Source organism: Cynocephalus volans, chromosome 10, assembly GCF_027409185.1.
Source record: "Cynocephalus volans isolate mCynVol1 chromosome 10, mCynVol1.pri, whole genome shotgun sequence".
Classification (NCBI taxonomy): Eukaryota; Metazoa; Chordata; class Mammalia; order Dermoptera; family Cynocephalidae; genus Cynocephalus; species Cynocephalus volans.
The window spans coordinates 76049447-76068750 of record NC_084469.1 but is presented as its reverse complement, the minus strand read 5'-3'; the positions used below and the strand labels follow the sequence as shown (position 1 = coordinate 76068750).

At 48.8% G+C, this 19304-nt stretch overlaps 1 protein-coding gene across 1 annotated transcript in view; it reads left to right on the top strand.

Annotated features, from left to right (window-relative positions):
- The first annotated feature begins 4634 nt into the window (after positions 1–4634).
- Positions 4635–19304, top strand: part of MMP2 (matrix metallopeptidase 2) — a 29063-nt gene continuing 14393 nt past the window's right edge. The window contains exons 1-7 of the mRNA XM_063110429.1: positions 4635–5050; positions 7688–7914; positions 12797–12945; positions 14062–14190; positions 14425–14598; positions 17396–17569; positions 18492–18665. Of these exons, the coding sequence (XP_062966499.1) occupies positions 4898–5050; positions 7688–7914; positions 12797–12945; positions 14062–14190; positions 14425–14598; positions 17396–17569; positions 18492–18665 (1180 nt within the window). The 5' untranslated portion in view covers positions 4635–4897. The remainder of the gene's footprint in view (positions 5051–7687; positions 7915–12796; positions 12946–14061; positions 14191–14424; positions 14599–17395; positions 17570–18491; positions 18666–19304) is intronic.

Genomic DNA, 19304 nt, shown 5'->3' with positions numbered 1-19304 from the left:
CCTCAAACTGGTCCCTGATGACCTCCAGTCCCATCTCCTCCCTTCCTAGGCTGGTCCCTCCTGATTCCTTCAGCCCCATCTCCCCACCCTGTGCCCACACCCTGTTCAGATAGAGGGAACTTCCTTCTCCATTGCATCCTGCTGTCTTTCATCTCTGGGATTTTGTATATGTCATTTTCTAGATTGTGCCTGAAACCTCTATCCCCCCCACCCCCACACACACACCAAGCATTCCCACCACTTTAGTTCTTCAGGTCTCAGCTCAGAAGTCACTTCTTCCAGGAAGCCTTCTCTGACTGTCTTTACTAGTTTAGGGGCTAAGCTCGGGTACTCCCACAACCTACTGGAGTTCCCCATCACATCTTATCACTTACTTAATTTTCTTTCCCAGGAGAAGGAGAGACATGGGACCATGACTGCTGGGTTCCCCTTCCAATCTAGCATCTAGCACTACACTGAAGCCAAGCAAATGCTTACATATTTGCAGAAGGAAGGAAGGAAGCAAACTGGAACCTTCAACTTTATCTGTTTCCATCTCTCTGTCTTCATCTCTGCACTTCTAAAGTCTCTGTCTCTGACCATTGTAGAGGCCAAAGGAAGACATCCCCTTCAGCCCTCTGAAGGTTCTCTGAAAAATCACCTGATAAATACATATTAAGAAGAAAAGGAATAACAAAATTTTTTATATTATAGTTTTATGTGACATGGGAGCCTAAAGAATGAAGACCCAAAGGTATAGCGGGAATTGTCCATATTTATACTTAGGTTCTGTATTAGTCCATTTCTGTTGCTTATAACAGGAATACCTGAAACTGGGTAATTTGTAAGAAAATGAAACTTATTGCTTACAGTTCCAGAGGCTGGGAAGTCCAAAGTCCAGGGAACACATCTTGTGAAGGCTTTGTTGGTGGGTATTGACAGCAACACAGGTTGTCACATGGCAGATGGCCTGAACAGACAGAGAAAGCTCCTCACAGGTTCTCCTTTTAAAGCCATCAGAACCACACCCATGACCACCCTTAAACCATCAATGGATTAATACATTCACTAGGGCATGGTCCTCACTATCTAATCACCTCTTCAAGGCCCCACCTTTCTGTGATCATAATAGGATTCCCCATCCTTTTAATGCTGTCGCAATGGGGGTCAAGCTTCAATGAGTTTGGGGGGACATTCAATCCATAGCATTCTGCTCCTGAACCCCCAAAACTCATGTCCTTTTCACATACAAATACATTCATTTCATCCCCATAGCCCCAGAGTCTTAACTTGCTTCAACTCAAAAGTTCAAAGCCTCAAATTCCCATCTGTGAAATCAAAACAAGTTATCTACTTCCAAGATACAATATTGGGACAAACATAGGGTACGTATTCCCATTCAGAAAGGGAGAAATAGGCCAAAAGAAAGGGGTAACAGGTCCCAAACAAGTCTGAAACCCAGCCGGGCAGACATCAAATCTCAAAGCTTGCAAATCATGTATCTTGACTCCATGTTTGCCATCCTCTGTACACTGGTGTGGGGGTTGGGCCTCCAAGGCCTTGGGCATGTAAGAAATAGTTTAAGTGACTCATTTTCAAGAATAGCCTACAAAGCTGCTTAACCAGTTATAGGTATGACAACCCCAGAGAATGCACATTCCCAGAAAGTCACTAAAACTGCAGGTCACCTTTGAGAAATAACTTCTCAAGATGGTGGCTGGTCACCAGCCCTTTGTTCTTTTCATTTCCTGGTTCTTCTCCCTTCTCAGGACTTTTTGGTGGGCCTTTTTCACGGGCGTGTCTTGAGTCCATCCCTTTCTGTCAGCAGGAAGTGAACAATAAATACCTTATAAGGAAATAATGAAACAGGTGATGTTCGGGAAGATTGTATATCCCATAGTACTCAGCCAGTGAGGAACTGGGGGAGGGACTTGCACACTAGGGAGTAAATTGCTCGATGTAACCGTTTTGGGTATGCCTGCCATCAGACACGTGATCTTGAAAGACCGCCATTAAAGTCTGGCTTCACTGTACCTCATGTCTCCATGTCCATACTTTGGCATTGGACAGGTGAGGGCATTTCTCACAGGCAGCCCCACTCCTATGGCTTTTCCAGTCTCATGCCACACTTCAGCTCTCTCAGGTTGGTGTTCCACTCTGATAGCTCTACAAGTCTGGGGTTTCCATGGAAGTCCCACTCATGGCTCCACTAGGCATGGCCTTGGTGGGGTTTTTCTGCTGCAGCTCTGACCTCACATTTCTGCTGGGCATCACTCTTAGTTCCACGTGGTCACTCCACTCCCAGGACAGATCTCTTCCTGGGCACCCAGACTTTTCCATAAGTCCTTTGAAATCGGGATGGAGTCTCCCAGGCCTTCATAGCTCTGGCATTCTGCAGGCCTGCAGACTTAACACCACATGGATGCCACCAAGGCTTCAGGCTTATAGATTGCAGAACTGAGGTAGGAGCCACACTTGGGGCCACTTAAGGCCAGGCTGCTCCACCCAGAGAGGCTAGGATGCAAGGAACAGTATCCCAAGGCAGTGCAGGGCAGCAGCCCTAAGGTCTGTCCCCCAGAACAATTAGGTTCTCCTAGGCCTCTGGACCTGTGATGGGCAGAAGTGGCCCCGAGACTTCTGAAATGCCTTCAGGATCTTTTTCATATTGTCTTGATGAAATGCCTTTAGGGCCTTTTCTTATTGTCTAGATAAGAAAAGTACTAATCTTTCTTCTGTACTAATCTCCTTAGCAAATGGTCACTGGACTACACCATTAGTTTCCTGTCCCAGAGACACGCTCTTGCTCTTTACTTGGCCAGGCTGAAAGTTTTCCAAAGAGAGCCCTCTGTGTTCTTTTGAATTATAAATTCTGGCTTTATGTAATGCCTTTTCTGCCATAACTCATCATAGGCTGTTGCAAGTAGCCATGCAGCTTCCTTAATGTTTTGCTGCTTAGAAATTTCTTCTGCAAAATACCCTAGTTCAGCACCTTTAAATTCCACATTCCAGAAAACTTTGAGAATGAACAGAAAGCAGCCAAGTTCCTTGCCAGTTCATAGCAAGGGTGATCTTTGTTCCAGTTTCCAATAAGCTCTTTCTCATTTACATCTGAGATCTCCTCAGCATGGCCTATACTGTCCTTATTTCTATCAGCATTCTGCTCACCACCATTTAACCAATGTCTAAGACACTCCAAACCTTCCCTGGTTTCCTCGTCTTCTGTACTCACACTAGCATTTAGGTTTTTCCTAGCCTGCTCCTTCAAATTCTTCCAGCCTCTGCCCAACACCCAGTTCCAAAGCTGCTTCCACATTTTCAAGTATTTGTCATAAGCAACACCCCACTTCCTTGGTACCACTTTTCTCTATTAGACCATTTTTGTGTTGCTATAACAGAGTACTTGAGACTGGGTAATTTATAAAGAAAAAAGGTTTATTTGGCTTAGGATTCTGGGACAGCTGCATCTGGTGTGGGCCTCAGGCTCCTTCTCCTCGTGGTGGAAAAAGGGAGGCATGCAACCAGAGGGTGCAAGATCACATGGCAAGAGGAAGCAAGAGAGAGAGGGAGAGAAGGTGCCAGGTTCCTTTTAACAACCAGCTCTGGCAGAACTAATAGAGCAAGAACTCACTCACTATCCCCCACCCCCAGGGAGGGCATTAATCTATTCGTGAGGGATTCACCCCCATGACCCAAACACCTCCTGACACTGCCACATTAGGGATCAGATTTCAACATGAGCTTTGGCGGGGATAACATATCTAGACTATTATATCAGGTTCTATGAAGCAGGCATAGCCATGTGGAAATGGATTGGACAAGAAAGGTACAATCTAATGCTAGTAGACTAAGAGTAGGGAAACCCAGCAAGGACTGTCTGTTCAGATTCTTCTTGGTGTGTCTGTGTAGCATTCATTCCTTCAGAGTATGGGGGCATGACCCCTTCTGGAATGGGGGTCTTATGACTTACCCTCAGACAAGGTAGGTCAGAGTTTCTTTACATTAGGCCAGCTCCAAGACAGAAAGGTAGGGGGGAAGATCAGAATCAGATATAGATAAGACCTGCCTTGGGGAAGAGGGATTCTAGTTCCTACGTCTTGCCTCAGGTTGAGACACAGGAGAAGGTCAGAGGAAAACTTTGTTTTTGAGGCTGCTTCTGAGGCCTTCACTTTGGGCTATGGCTTTCTGGGCCCCAACATCATCTATTTTTTGACCCCTCATCATGTTTCTAACCACACCTTTTCCATCCCTGACCCGCGCCGCAGGGAGTGCAGGGTGTCCTGGCCCGGGTCCTGGGTGTCCCTCCAAGCACCACGGCTCTCCAACCCCAGGGTGGGGAGGGTCTAGAGGGATCATGCCACATGCTTCCCAGAAGGGGGTCCTTAGGCTGTGCGCCCGGATTGGGGGGGGAGGAAGTGGGGTAGGGAGGTCGAACACTGACGGTGAGGGCAGAGGCCTGGGGTAGCTGGCGGCGAGTAAAAGAAGCGTTGAAAGGAACAGAGGAGTGCGAGTGGCAGGTGGGGCGGAGAGAGGCGGGCCAAGTGCGCCCCCCTCTCCCCGCCCCGCGCTGCCCGCGCCCTCCCAGCCCAGCCGGCTACATCTGGCGGCTGCCCTCCCTTGTTTCCGCTGCATCCAGACTTCCTCCGGCGGTGGCTGGAGGCTGCGCATCTGGGGCTTTAAACATACAAAGGGATTGCCAGGACCTGAGAGAACAGGCGGCGGCGGCGGCGGCTGCGGCGGCGCGGGCTGGGGCGCGAGGGCCGGACCATGAGCCGCTGAGAGAGGCAAAGCCGAGGACCCAGCAAGCGGACCCTCGGAAGGGAGCGCTGCGCGGCGGAGCAGACGCCAGCCAGGCGGCGACGCGGACACACGCACCGAGCCAGCGACCCCTGGGCGACGCGCGGGGCCTGGGAGCGCAAGGATGGAGGCGCGAGTGTCCTGGGGCGCGCTCGCCGGCCCGCTGCGGGCGCTCTGCGTCCTGGGCTGCCTGCTGGGCCGGGCCGCCGCCGCGCCGGCGCCCATCATCAAGTTCCCTGGCGATCTCACCCCCAAAACGGACAAAGAGTTTGTGGTGGTGAGTTGCTGCGCTGGCCTCAACAAGCCAAGTTTAGACACACTTAGGAGGCAGAGGATGGGGCCTCTCCCAGGCCCCGCAGTGGGCACACAGCGTGGGGCAGAGGCCTTGCTAAACCGCTTGGGGGGGTCTTTGGCAAGCTGAAGGAGGGATTTCGTTTGCAAACGGTGGGGGAGCTTTGTTAAGTAGAGAAGGCCTTTGATAAACAACTTGGCAACCTTCTGGACACGTCAAGGAGGGCGAGAAACAAGCGGGAGCGGGGAGAGGGGCTCTTGGGCAAACGGCTGGAAAGGGCTTCTTTTGTAAATAAGGGGGACATTGTCTAGTATTGGGGGGATTTGGCAAGGGGGCGGGTTTTGCAAACAACTTTTGGATACATCTGGGGAGTTGGCAACCGGGCCCTTGGCAAGAGTCTTGGTAGGCCTTTGGCAAACAGCTAAAGGGGTCTCTTTTGCAAATGGGGGAATTGCAAAGGGGGTACTTTGACACACAATTTGGATAAACTTCTGCACACGTGAGGATGGGTGGGAGCTCTGGCCGAAGTGGGGTTTGGCAAACTTCTGGGAACCTTTGGTGCACATCTGGAGAGAGGCCTTAGATAAACAGCTCGAGGGAACCGTTTGGCAAATAACTGGGGCAGGAGGGAAGAGAGAGCACATCTTTTTCGTCTAGCCTGATGGACAAGTTGGCCAGAAAGGTCAAGAGTTGGGCCTCGGAAAGTTTCCTCGAACTTCTCCAAGGGGTCAGAGGACAGAAGGAGGGAACTCGCCAGGCGGACGAACAGAGGGAAGGGCAGGCTTAGGAGCCCCCGAGCGTGGGGCGGCGCGTGGGGCGGGGGCGGGCGGGGAAGGATGGAGCCCTGTTAGGTCGGAAAGCGGCCAGCGAGCCCTCCCTCCTGGCGGGGCTCCCGAGCTGTGGCTCAGATGTTGTTTTGTGAGCGCTCGCCTGGCTCCAGGGGCACCGTGGCCACAGCGTTGCATAAGTGGGGCCAGGAGGGATGCAGCTGAGAGGCATCACCTCTCACTCTGTAAGAGCCTCGGGCCAGGGACCCCTCAAGATGTTCTTTGTAGTCCACAGGACATCTGCCGCCTTTCTGCCTCAGCCGCCTGAGAAACCCCTACCCTCATCCAGCCTTCTCCCCAACTTGTGCAGGACAGGAGTTCCAAGCCCCCTGGTCACGCTGAAACTCCTTCAGGATGTTCCAACTCTCCCCACCACCCCACCCTTTTCCAGCATCTAGTCCTCTGCCCCTTCTGGATAGATGTGTTGGGAGATCACCCTAAATTTTTAGGGGGCTACTTTTTTTTATTCAAGGAGCTGGTATAATGAAATGGCTGTTGGTTGGGGTGAGAGTGGAGCTTTTGAGCGATGTCAAAGCTACCTGGGTCCCCACACCTTCTACAGCCTGCGGAAGCCCAAGGTGTGCAGAGGCAATGCAGGGGTTCTTAGGAAGATGGGCTCTGAACTTAGACTGGCTGGCTTCAAATCAAGAGGCACACTAAACCAATTGGCCTAGTAATCTCGGACAAGTGGTTTAACCTCTCCAAGTCTCCGTTTCTTTATCTGCAAACTGGGGATAATAATGGTACCTATTTCAGTATTAGAGGAGAGGTCATCTTAGACACTTAGGAGGGTACCTGGAACATGGTAAGCACTCAATAAGTGCTACCCATCATTACTATTATATTATTAATATTGTTATACCCTGTATTTCCTCTTTCCTAACTACTCCCAACAAGATTAGGGCCACTGTCTCCTGGCTCCTCTCACCATCCCAACACAGCACTTGTCAAATATTTGATTTTGCATTCATTTGTGATCCATTCAGCCTCCTTGCACTGGGATTTTAACCTTAAGAGACTAGAAACATCTGTCTTGTTGATTATTTTATCCCCAGCAGTAGCACAGTACATGGTAGGTATCAAAAAGTATTCATGAATAAATAAATGAGTTGGTTGGTCCCTGAACCTGTGCAGGGTCCTGTTTGGTTTTGGCCTCAGTTTGGGCAGAGCCAATTGTATGGCCCCTGAAGGACAGGACCATTTTCTTTTAGGAAATGGCAGACCCAGGATTTGAAGCCAGATCTGTCTGCTGCCAGAGCATATGCACACAGCATTTGCATCTCTTTACAAAAAAAAACTAGGGGAAGAATCCCTTAGCCACCAGTTGTCAGGTGGATAAATGAGATGGTGGAGGTAAAGAAAGGGTGCTGAAGTATTAAGCATGGGCTCTGGAGCCAGATTGCTTGGTGCCAAACCCAGATATGCCATTTATGAGTTGTGTGATCTTAGGCAAGTTTCTTAACCTCTCTGTGCTTTAGTTTATTCCCTCTGTATGATGGGAATATAACAATATCTACATTATAGAGTTGTTGTGAGCACTAAATGAGCTAACACATATTGACTTTAGTTCCAGGGCATATAGTCAGTGCCAAGCACCAGCATGCAGTAGCTATGATATCTACAGCTGTTATGTCACTCAGCTGTTATGAATGACACAGCTGGTTTGGGAACGCAGGTCTCTTGAACCCCTGGATAATGTCCTATCTGGACTATGGGGCTGGACTGAGGACTGGTTGCTGCAGCTTGCTTGATCAATACCATACCATCCTAATGTGGGGGTGCTCATTTCTTTCAGCAATACCTGAATACCTTCTACGGCTGCCCCAAGGAGAGTTGCAACCTGTTTGTGCTGAAGGACACACTGAAGAAGATGCAGAAGTTCTTTAGGTTACCCCAGACGGGTAATCTTGACCGAAGAACCATTGAGACCATGCGGAAGCCGCGCTGTGGCAACCCAGATGTGGCCAACTACAACCACTTCCCCCGCAAGCCCAAGTGGGACAAAAATGACATCACATACAGGTGCCAGGGCAGGGCTGGGGGAGGCGGGATCCTTGGGGTGAGGGACACAGAGTCCCCTTGGGCTTTGTCTCCCCACTCAGGGGACCCAGGATGTATCTTATAGGGGATTGACATATTAGGGAGTTTTCAGACAAAGTCCAAAAGTCCATAGGAAATGGAGTCAGACAAGCCCAGACTTGAGCCTTGCGCTTACTAGCCATTGGGCATTGGGCTGCTTTTCAGTACTCTCAGCATTAGCTTTCCAGTCTACAAAATGGGGCTAAAGAAACATTCCTCATAGGTTTGGTTGGGGAACTAAGCTAGATCCCACACATACAAAGGGCTTCCACAGTATTTGGCACATAGCAAGAGTAATAAATGTTGACTATCATTGTTATTATTAGATGAGTTCATTGGGGCAGGCAGAGGGAACTTGACTCATTGCTATATCGGTGTGGGACAGACACAAACTGTAGTGCTTTTCCCTCTATGCTCTTACTCAACAATAAGCACAATCATCAGCACAGAAGACCAACTTCTGACTTCTGTGACCAATTGTGTGGGTACTTCTCCCAACTGGCAAGCAAGCCAGCAATTCCTCAGCAGACACCAGCTGGGTGTCCTCCAGTTTAATTCTAATGCTATCTACCTGGAGGTAGCTTCAGGTCTCACAGGTTCAGGGCTCAGTCCCCAAGACTGCCCCTAACTTCAGATGCCACTTGCAAGTCCAGGCTTCTCGAACTTCTAACCAACTGGCTATAAATTGGGGTTCCCATAACCACCTCCTTTTGTTCAATTAGTTTTCTTGAGTGGCTCACAGAACTCAAGGAAACATGTACTTATGTTTACCCATTTATTATAGAGGATATAAATCATTATATTGTAATTATTATAAGGATACAGATAAGAGATGCATAGGGCAAGGTATGGGGGAAGGGGCGTGCCACCTTCTAGGACCTGGCACGTGTTCAGATATCTGGAAGCTCCCCCAACCCGGTGCTCTTGGGTTTTTACAGAAGCTTCATTACGTAGGCATGACTGAAGCGTGGATAACTTTGTAGAAATGTGATTGGACAAAAAGGGTGTGATCTAACACTAACAGCCTGGTTGGGGAGCCCAGCAAGGCCTTACTGTTCAGGTTCTTCTTGACCTTTTTGTGCAGCATTCCTTCCTCCTGGGCGTGGGGCGGGCCCCTCTGAGCTTCTTTCGAGATGTTAATGTAATATTGGGTTTTCCTTATTACTTAATTCACTTATTCATTTTTTACCCTCAATTATTATTTCTTCTTTTTTTTATTATTAATACATCAACTTTTTCGTCTTTGGAGGAGACATTAGGTTTGGCCATTGTGCTTATCTGATTGCTGGCAGCAATACCAGTCTAGCCAGGGCCTCCCCATCAGTCCACTTGCATTCATATACAACAATATGACATAGGTGTAGAACTAGTGGGCTATATTTTCCATCAGGAAATATAGTTGCATTCACTGTTAACCCCAAATTTTGCCAGATGGGGTGAAGGCACAACCCACTCCCATCAGGCCCTTAGGAATTTTGACATATGGTTTAAAAACACACTTACAGTTTCTTGGTGCACAAGGAATATGTCTAGGTCCAGTCCATCTCTGCATTATTGCAGTATTCCTGTGTGCATTCATTTCATGGACCCAGGTGGCCACCTCAAGGGAGCACACCAACAGGTCCACTTGGTGGTCCCTGTCAACTTCCAAATCTGGAAGGGGGCTCTTCTGATGGGCATTGACATGTTCTAGTTTAATATTACCCTCAAATTTCCGTAAAGCTGTTCCCCACATGGGAATCCCTTTAATAGGTCAGGTTTCCATTGCCCTTCTGCCTGACCATGTGGCCAGGCCATTGGTCACTGCCCATAGGTCAGTAAAAACTCAAGCACAGGGGCTTTTATTATTGTTCAATTCTTCCATCACTGTTAGGAAAACAGCATGCAATTTAGCCCACTGAGCTGATTTGTTTTTTACCTTTTTTGATCCGGGTGGCAGCAATACGAGTCTAGCCAGGGCTTCCCCTTCAGTCCACTCCCGTTCATATACAACAAAATGACATAGGTGTAGAATTAGTGGACTATATGTTCCATCAGGCAGTATAGCTGCATTCACTGTTATAGCTTCCAAACAGGCTGCTGTCTGTTCACCTTGGAACTGCCATCCACAAACCCAGCAGCATTTGGTCCATCATTTGAGAGCTATTTATAGGGCATGGTCCAAGTGACAATAGAATTCAGAAGCTCCTCACGTAGTTCCAGAGTCAGTCCTAGGGAAAAAGAGCCTCCCTGATTGTGGATATCTCCTCCTTGTGTTCCCCAGGTAGCATAATCCTGTGTAAACCATTTAAATTCTCCAGTCCAGAGTCCCAGTGGTCATCGCTGGGAGGTGCTCACAGGCTTTTGCCATAGGCCCCAGTCTAGGTTCCATATAGGGCAATCTTAAAGAGAATTTGTTCCTACCACGACTACTGCTTCTACTCTACAATCTATGAGCTTGGGCAATCTTATTGGTTCCCATTTAGCAAGTCCAGTTAATATTGCTAGAAGGGCAAATTAACATGCCTTCTGTTTTACAATACTAGGTAGGGGAAACATTCCCCAGTAAGATACAGTGTCCATCCCCATGATACAATCAGGTGAAAGAGACACTGCTTCGCATGAAGTATGTTCAAAGATACCAACTCTAATCACAGTGCATTGGGCTTCTGTGTCAAGAAGCACCAGAAAAGTTTCTTGTTTACGCCCTCACCATTTTGCCCTCTCTAGTGCAAAAGGCTTTGGGTCACAAGCAGGGGGTTGAGCCAAGGGACCTTGTCTGTTTGTCAGTCTTCATCTTGAGTAACCTGCCTGACTACTGCCCCAGGTAATTTTAGATCAGATTTCTCATTGCAATCTTTGCCTTCTAACTTTATTAATTTCTCCAAACTAGTGGATATACAGCAACCTTATTTGCAGCCTTTTAATGTTGGGAACGAGCAGAGGCTTTGACTACCTTCTTGGTAACCACAGGTCTTAGAATTACTTTCTGTTGTCCCTCCATAATTTTTCCCTTGGAAGACAGCTTTGAGGCTAGTGTCCAAACTCAGACCAGTTGAAATCTGAGCTTGGTTTAGCATCAAGATCTAACCTAGCATTCTCTTTCACTTTCATTTTAGTGATTAAACATAACAGTAACCAACGGATTGAGTATTTCACTTTTTTCTTACTAGTTTGCATTTCCTTATGTACCCATTGAACCAACTCCCCAGGAGTTGGATCCATCTCTAAATTCCACTGGTAACTTAGACCTTCAGTAATTGATTATAGCACAACTGCAGCTCCATACCATGGGTGGTCATGTGGCCACCCAGGAATCAAAAGTTCCTTATCCCCCATCCTTTTATCTTTTCTCTTCCCAAACCACATGTTTCTGTGAGCCAGGACTACTCTAGAAAATCCCATTTCTGACACCAATCTGTATTGGTGTGAGAAAAACATAAACTGTAGTATTTTCCCTCTATGCTCTTACTCAACAACAAACACAATCATCAACACAGAAAACCCACTTCTGACTTCTGTGACCAGATGTGTGGGGACTTCTCCCCACTGCCAAGCAAGCCAGCAATTATTCAGTGGACACCAGGTGGGTGTCCTCCAATTTAATTTTGATGCTATCTACCTGGAGTAGTGCCAGATCCCACAGGTTGAGGTCTCAGTTCCCAAAGCTGCCCTCCACCTCAGATGCCAGTCACAAGTCCAGGCCTCTGGAACTTCTGACTGACCAACTGGCTATTAACTGGGGTTTGATTACTTTGCTTGAGTGGCTCACAGAACTCAGGGAAACATGCACTTATGGTTTACTGGTTTATTACAAAAGGATATTACAAAGGATACAAATGAAGAGATGCATAGGTTGAGGTCCGGGGGAAGGGATGCAGAGCTTCCGTGCCCTCCCAGGTCGCCGCCCTCCAAGATCCAGAAGCTCCCCCTACCCTGTACTCTTGGGTTTTTATGGAAGCTTCATTACATAGGTGTGATTCCAGCATGGACAACTGTGTAGAAATGTGATTGGACAAAAAGGTTATGATTTAACACTAACAGCTTGGGTGGGGGAGCCCAGCAAGGCCTGTTTGTTCAGGTTCTTCTTGACCTCTCCATGCAGCATTCCTTCCTCCTGGGCGTGGGGCACAGCCTCTCCTGAAATGGGGGTCTTATGACCTATAATCAAAAGTGGGCCAAAGAATTTCGTGCCTTGGGGAGAAAAAGGAGCAGATGAAAGGAGGGCAGGAGAAGGTCAGAGAGTAGCATAAACATGGAATTGTGGACCAATATATAAGTATCATAATGTCATAGTTGCTAATTGGATTTTTATATTATAGAGTTGTTAAATTGGTTGCTAACTGGGCTAAGAGCTCTGCTCTTTATGGCTCGTGCTAGATTCCAAGGGTGAGATCTCTGCCCTGTGTCCCATAATGCACTATTTATGTCCCTGCCCCCTTCCCCACCCCACAGCTAGAATTGATAGATGAGACTCCTGAGACAGGGCCTGAAATGGTGGGTGGTCTGGGACTCCTAGGATCTCAAGGCATTTTGGGAGAGCTGTTCTCACAGTGAACTCTGCTCAACATGCACACATACAATGGTACTTCAAAAAGTTCATGGAAAGATTTATATTATCTTTCAATTCTATTTTTCCATGAGCTTTTTGAAGTACCTTCATATATACCTGCACACACTCATGCACATTTATGTGCATGCACATACTATGCACTACTCGCATGCTCATGCACACACCTGCACACTTGTGCACACCCACATGTATATGCTTGCATATACACACACTTGCATATATGCATATAATTGCACACATGCATATACACTCATGTATTTCTGCCACCTCCAGGATCATTGGCTACACACCTGATCTGGACCCAGAGACAGTGGATGATGCCTTCGCTCGTGCCTTCCAAGTCTGGAGCAATGTGACACCGCTACGGTTTTCTCGCATACATGATGGAGAAGCTGATATCATGATCAACTTTGGCCGCTGGGGTAGGCAAAACCGGGGCCGGCAGGGGATAAGTGTAGAGATAAGACAGGGATATGGATATTAGAGAGGTATGGGAGTCCTGAGGGCAGCTCAGATAGAAGAATAGGAGGTGTAGACACTGGAAGTGGGTTAGATGAGGCAGCACAATATGGAGCAGATAACAGGACAGCCACATAGATGTGGTACATGTGAAGGTAGGTGATATGCCATGTTATAACCTGGAGGCAGTATAAGCCTGAAGTTAACCACTAGGTACATATGGCTATTTAAATTTACATTCGTTAAAATTTTTTAAAAATTAAAATTCTGTTTCTCAGTCATACTAGCCACATTTCAAGTGCTCAATAGCTACACGAGGCTAGTTGCTATTGTATCAGACAGCATAGACAAAGAATATCCTATTATCACAGGAAGTTCTGTTGGATAATGTCGGTAGATAGTGAGGAACTGTAGATTGAGAGTGGGTCAGATACAAGGGAGCAGTGTAGACATGAGAGTAAGTGGAATAGAACTTGGGTTGAGTCAAGGCCACCATGTGAGTTGGTGGTGTGCACACTGGCAGTAGCATAGACACGAAGATAGGTAGTGTAGACACTAAGTGGTATGGTGATGAGAGTAAATGGCATAGGCACAGGAAAGAGTGCAGACATGTGGGTCAGTGGTATGCACCTTGGTAGCAGAGTAGGCATGAGGGTTAGTGTTGTGGGTATTGGTGATAGTATGATGTGAAGGTAGGCGATATGATTAAGAGGGCAGTGTTGACAGGAGAGTAGATGATGTAGACACTGGGGACAATGAGGGTGAGTGAGGACACTGGTGTGGCAGCATAGGTACGTGGGTAGGTATGGTGTCATTGGTGGTAGTGTAGACAATGAAGGCAGGTGGTATAGATACCGGGGGCCATATGGACTTGAGGGAGTAGTGCAGACCATTGGATGGTAACAGGTCAGCAAATCTCTACTGATTCCCTATGTTCCTAGTCCTGGATTACCCCAATGGGACAGGAGAAGGGGACAGATGCTAGGTGGGCTAAAGGGCTCCCAACATGGATTGGGCTGTGGATGGGTTTCAGGGTCCAGCTGAGGCATCTAGAAGCTGAGACCCAGTGTGTGTTTCAGAGCATGGAGATGGATACCCTTTTGACGGCAAGGATGGGCTCCTGGCTCATGCCTTCGCCCCAGGCACTGGTATTGGGGGAGACTCCCACTTTGACGACGATGAGCTATGGACCCTGGGAGAAGGGCAAGGTAAGAAAGGGACCCTTCACATGCTCCAGACCTCCTCTCCATTCCTTTGCATGCTTCCCTGTCACTTAGCAACGAGGACTATGGCTTGCTTGGCAACTGTGAGCACCTCGATCTGCTCTAATGGGACCGGGGAAATGGGAGGAGAAGGAAGTCACACACGTGGTGAGTCAGAATCCAGGTCTCCAAGGAAAGGCCTGGAGAGGTTGAGCCATCACCCTCCATGTTGCCCCTCAGTGGTCCGTGTGAAGTACGGGAATGCTGACGGGGAGTACTGCAAGTTCCCCTTCCTGTTTAACGGCAAGGAGTACACCACCTGCACCGACATGGGCCGCAGCGATGGCTTCTTCTGGTGTTCCACCACCTACAACTTTGAGAAGGATGGCAAGTATGGCTTCTGCCCCCACGAAGGTGAGCATCACCCTGGCCCCAGGCTTTCCACCTCAGCCTCCAGCCCTCCCTGGCCCCCCGCTATGCCCTGCCCCCACACTCCCCAGGACTGGCACTGCCCATCAGCCAGCACCCCCCAACACCCTTTATTCAGGCCCCACTGTCCCGATTTGAGCCACTGCTGTGTGTCTCTCACCTGTACCACTGTTTACTTAATACTTGGAATCGATTCAACTTTTCTTAAGTCTCACCTTTAGCAATATTTGGGAAATCACAGGTTTGATGTGCTAATTTTCTTTTCTAACACACTTTGGAATAAGCTTAGAACTATTAAAATGCCTAGTGGTTCTCTCCAGAACCACTCTACACTCTGACCAAGATTGAGAGTTTAAGGGCATGAGCAGAGGCTTGGGAATGGAAAGCCTAGCAGTAGGTTAGGGAGACAGGACTCAGACTGAGGCTGGTTCCCATCCTGGTTTGGAGTCCCCTGGCAATGTTAGCCATTGCTCCTGCCCCGGTTCTGATGCTGACTCTGCTAATGAGTGTGTGTGTGTGTGTGTGTGCGCACGCGTGCTTGCACATGTGCGCGCACGTGTGTGTCTGGCCATGCCATCCGCCTCTCTTGGGGGCCATGCCATCTGCCTTTTGTCCCTGCAGTCTGCCTGGCTGTGTCTGCATGTCTGTGTGGCAGAGACAGAGGCATTAGGTGTGACTGAGTATTTGTGTGTGTATTTTTGTCAGTGCTTGAGACATATAATTTCTAGAGATTTTGAAGCCATGTGGGAGAAGCTCAAAGAAAGGGTAAGGTATTGACATACAGACTCAATCCTTTTTAAAAGTATCCTTGACACACTTCATAAGCGTATATCACAAAAAGACAGTATGTGTAACTTCATACTTGATCAAGTCATCATATTTGATCATCATGTGATTCTACAGATTGAAAGCCCAGAATATTTGGGGAGAATTGGAGAAAATCTAAAAATTTTTCTAAATACTACCTTCTTCTCCATTCTATAAACACTCTTCAGTCTACAGAGACTAAAGATTCCCTTTGGCTGTAGTTTTACATGTTTGTGAATTTCTCTGACCCCATTGCAACCGAACACTGAGCACCAACCATCAGAAGGAAAGAAACAAATAGCTAGTTAATTGTCATCCTGTTTACGCTTTTATTACCAAAGCTAAACTTTGTATTAAGAGTTCAAGCCATTGACTTGACTCATTAAAAATCAGAAATTTTTAAATAAAAACACATTCTGTATCTTGCATTTCCCAGTAGGGATTCAGGTGGCATTAACCCTTCCATGTGTCAGCCCCTCGGATTGGAACAGGATGCCTTGATAATTAAAGTGGAAATAGCTGTATTTCATAAGTTTGGGGAGGGTTTTTCCCTGCATTGGACATTCGCCATCTACTTGGTCCTCAGCCCGGTGAAAGTACGCACACATGCACGTGTTCGGGTCTTGGGGCAGAGTTCTTGTTACTCAGCCCCTGCTGATCGCTGAGTCAGTGTCTGCTTCTTGCCGCCCTTGGTGGGGTGGATCTGAGAGGAGGCAGAGGCTTCCAGGGTGGTAGAAATGCAGCTGATGGGAGGCAAGATGAGGGGCTCTGGTCTTGCCTTTCCTAACTACGAGGTCACCAAGATATCTGGCCTCAGTTTTGCCACTTCCCTAGGTCCCATTTTTTTCCGGCATTGCAGGACAAGGTCCCTTGGTCATAGGGGAAGGGAGCGGTGAGAGTAAAGGGCTCTGAATCCTGCAGTGGGAGGCAAGAGACCAGGCTTCATTCTGGCCATAGTGGAGTTAACGGGCTGGTGAGGTCACCTCTGGCGCCGTTGTGCACAGATGGTCCTTGTTACGCACTTGTGGTTTTGCTGGTTGGCAATTCCAGACACACACCACTTTGTAGCTTTGGGGTGGATGAGGGGACAGGGGAACAGGGGAAGAGCCCAAGACAGGCCAGACTCTGAACCCCACTCTCTCCACCAGCTCTCCAGTCATGGCTCCTGTCTTGCTTGAGGAGGTCAAAGTAGGAGCCCGGAGTGTGCATTAAGAGGTTTCCAAAGACACCACCTTCCCCTCCACTCCCTCTTTCTCTTCCCTCCCGCCTCCCTCCTGCAGGGACCGCAACAGCGCTGTCCAAGAAAGGGCCTGGGGTTGAAAGGAGGTGAAGCTTTCTCTCTGTGCATGCTTGTGCATACATACACATACGTGTGTGTTAGTGACAGAGTGAATGAGAGAGAGATTGAGATTAGTGTTTTACAGTTTTCTGCTATGACCCTCATCCACTTCTTTCATTTATGTGACCATGAGCAGTTCCAAAACCAGCTTTCTCTTAGCCTTGGTTTCCCTATCTATCCAAAGGAGAGACTGGGTGTTGTCCTGCCCACTCTGGCTGATATATTTAGCATCTGCATGGTGTGGGCATTGGCCAGGCAGAGTGGATAGTGACCTTGGGACTGAGGCAGAGTTCTGGAAGCCCCTGATATGTGTCACATGTTAACCATTTCATTGCTGGGGGTCCATAAGTTCCCGGTGGGGGATCAGTTTGGACAGGGAGGCGGGTGTCTCTTCCGGGAGCTCAGAGAAACAGCTTTCTGCCAACCAGTAGAGACAGTTTTTAATATTTTAAAAATATTTTAAGTATTTAAATATTTAAAACATTTTTTAAAATATTATAAAATGTTTTAAATATTTAATATTTTAGAATGCAGCAGTTTCACCGGTATGAACTGGTAGGTGGGCGGCCATCCAGCTCTATGCCCATGCAGGTGTCTCTCTCTCAGTCGCATCCGCTCTCTCTCCCTCACCCCCAGCCCTTTTCACCATGGGTGGCAACGCTGACGGACAGCCCTGCAAGTTCCCGTTCCGCTTCCAGGGCACATCTTACAACAGCTGCACCACGGAGGGCCGAACGGATGGCTACCGATGGTGCAGCACCACCGAGGACTACGACCGCGACAAGAAGTACGGCTTCTGCCCTGAGACCGGTGCGTGCTTGCCGCCCCCCCTTGCCCCTCAGGGCCCAGCACCATGCAGATACAAAACCCAGAAGAGCCCCCCAAATCTCCTTTCCCCCAGAGGTACTAGTCAGAATACTTAACAGCTGCTACGGCATGGGCACCAGAGTCACAACACACTGTGGGCATCAGTTCAGCCAAATTGGTATTGCCTGAATGCCAGGCCTGTCCAGGGCCCTTTCTGACTGACCAGCACATGTTTTCTCTTAGCCTCCTCAACAAGTGCTTCTCTCTCCCTCTCTCTGACCTTGCAGTCTCTCTTCTCTGCCTTTCCAAGTCTATATCTCCACCTTCTAGGCTCTGTTTTTCAATGAGGACTCCTTCCCTCCTGCACTCTCCTCTTTCCTTTCCCCTCTCTTCCTTTTTTCTTCCTTCCCTCCTCTCTCCATCTCTCCTTCCCCTCTCCTCTCCTGCCTTTCTTTGTTCCCTTCCTCTAGCATGTAGTTACCGAGCAGAGCAACTGCTTTTTGCAGGAGACACACGGGTTGGTCTGCACAGGACTCTGCCTTATGGGCTCACCACCTAGGGGAGCGTGTTGCAACCATCAGCCCTGCCAACCCCCTTCACCTCTGGCCCCTCAGCCTCTGTCCATGGGAGGCCAGTGACAGCTCTGGAATTTGCCTGGGTCTGAATCCCAGATCTGGTACTTCCTAGCAGTATCTGCTCAGGCAAGTTTCTGAACCTCTCTGAGCTCCGATTTCCCCACCCATGAAATGGGGTAAGAGGGTTATTGTGGGGAGGGGTGAGTTGTGTATGAAGCACTGGCTGCAGTGCCTGGGGATGAGCGAGTACTTGGTAAGAGTGGTTTGTCCATCTCAGCATTATGTCATCGTTTCCTGGTGGTGGCCTCAAACCCTTTGCTGCCCCTTGACCCATGTCCTTCTCCCCACAGCCATGTCCACAGTTGGTGGGAACTCAGAAGGTGCCCCCTGTGTCTTCCCGTTCACCTTCCTAACCAAGAAGTATGACAGCTGCACCACCGCCGGCCGTGGTGATGGAAAGCAGTGGTGCTCCACCACGGCCAACTTCAACGACGACCGCAAGTGGGGCTTTTGCCCCGACCAAGGTATGGGGCCCTGGGCATTGGGCAGAGACACTGGACAGCACCCTCCCCTACTTGGCCTGGAAACTCTCCTGAGGCCCCACTGCCTCCAGCATAGACTCTGCCCCCTGGACACCCACGTGCCCTGGTAGGGACACTCCCTGCTCCAGACACTGCCCATCTCTGGTGGAGACAGGTTCTCTGCTGAGGCCCTGCCCATCCAGACAGGGACATAGCTCGAAAACAAGACCCTGTCCTCCCTGGTACCCGCTTCCTGGATGGAAACTGTGTCTCCTGAGATGCTACTCTTCCCTTCTACTTCAACCACCCCTCCAAGTAGGGCTCTTACTACCAAAAAATGTTTGAATGGTGGACACAGGTTACCCTGCCCTGGAGAGATGATTCCCCTAAGACACATTCCCAATAAAGAGACGCCTTCAAGGAGCTGGGTGAGCAGCAGATAAGTGGGAAAAAGCCCCATGCTCTGACCCCACACTCCATGCAGCACGGGAGAGCTCCAGAGCCCTTGCGGCCCCATCAGCACCATCTTTTTACCAAAGTGTGAATGGCAGGTCCTTGTCAGTGCTGGGTTCTGAGGACACAGCCAGCTGGGACAGCTTTCTGCCCTCTAGGACTCACAGGCTGGGGTGAGAATGTGACCAG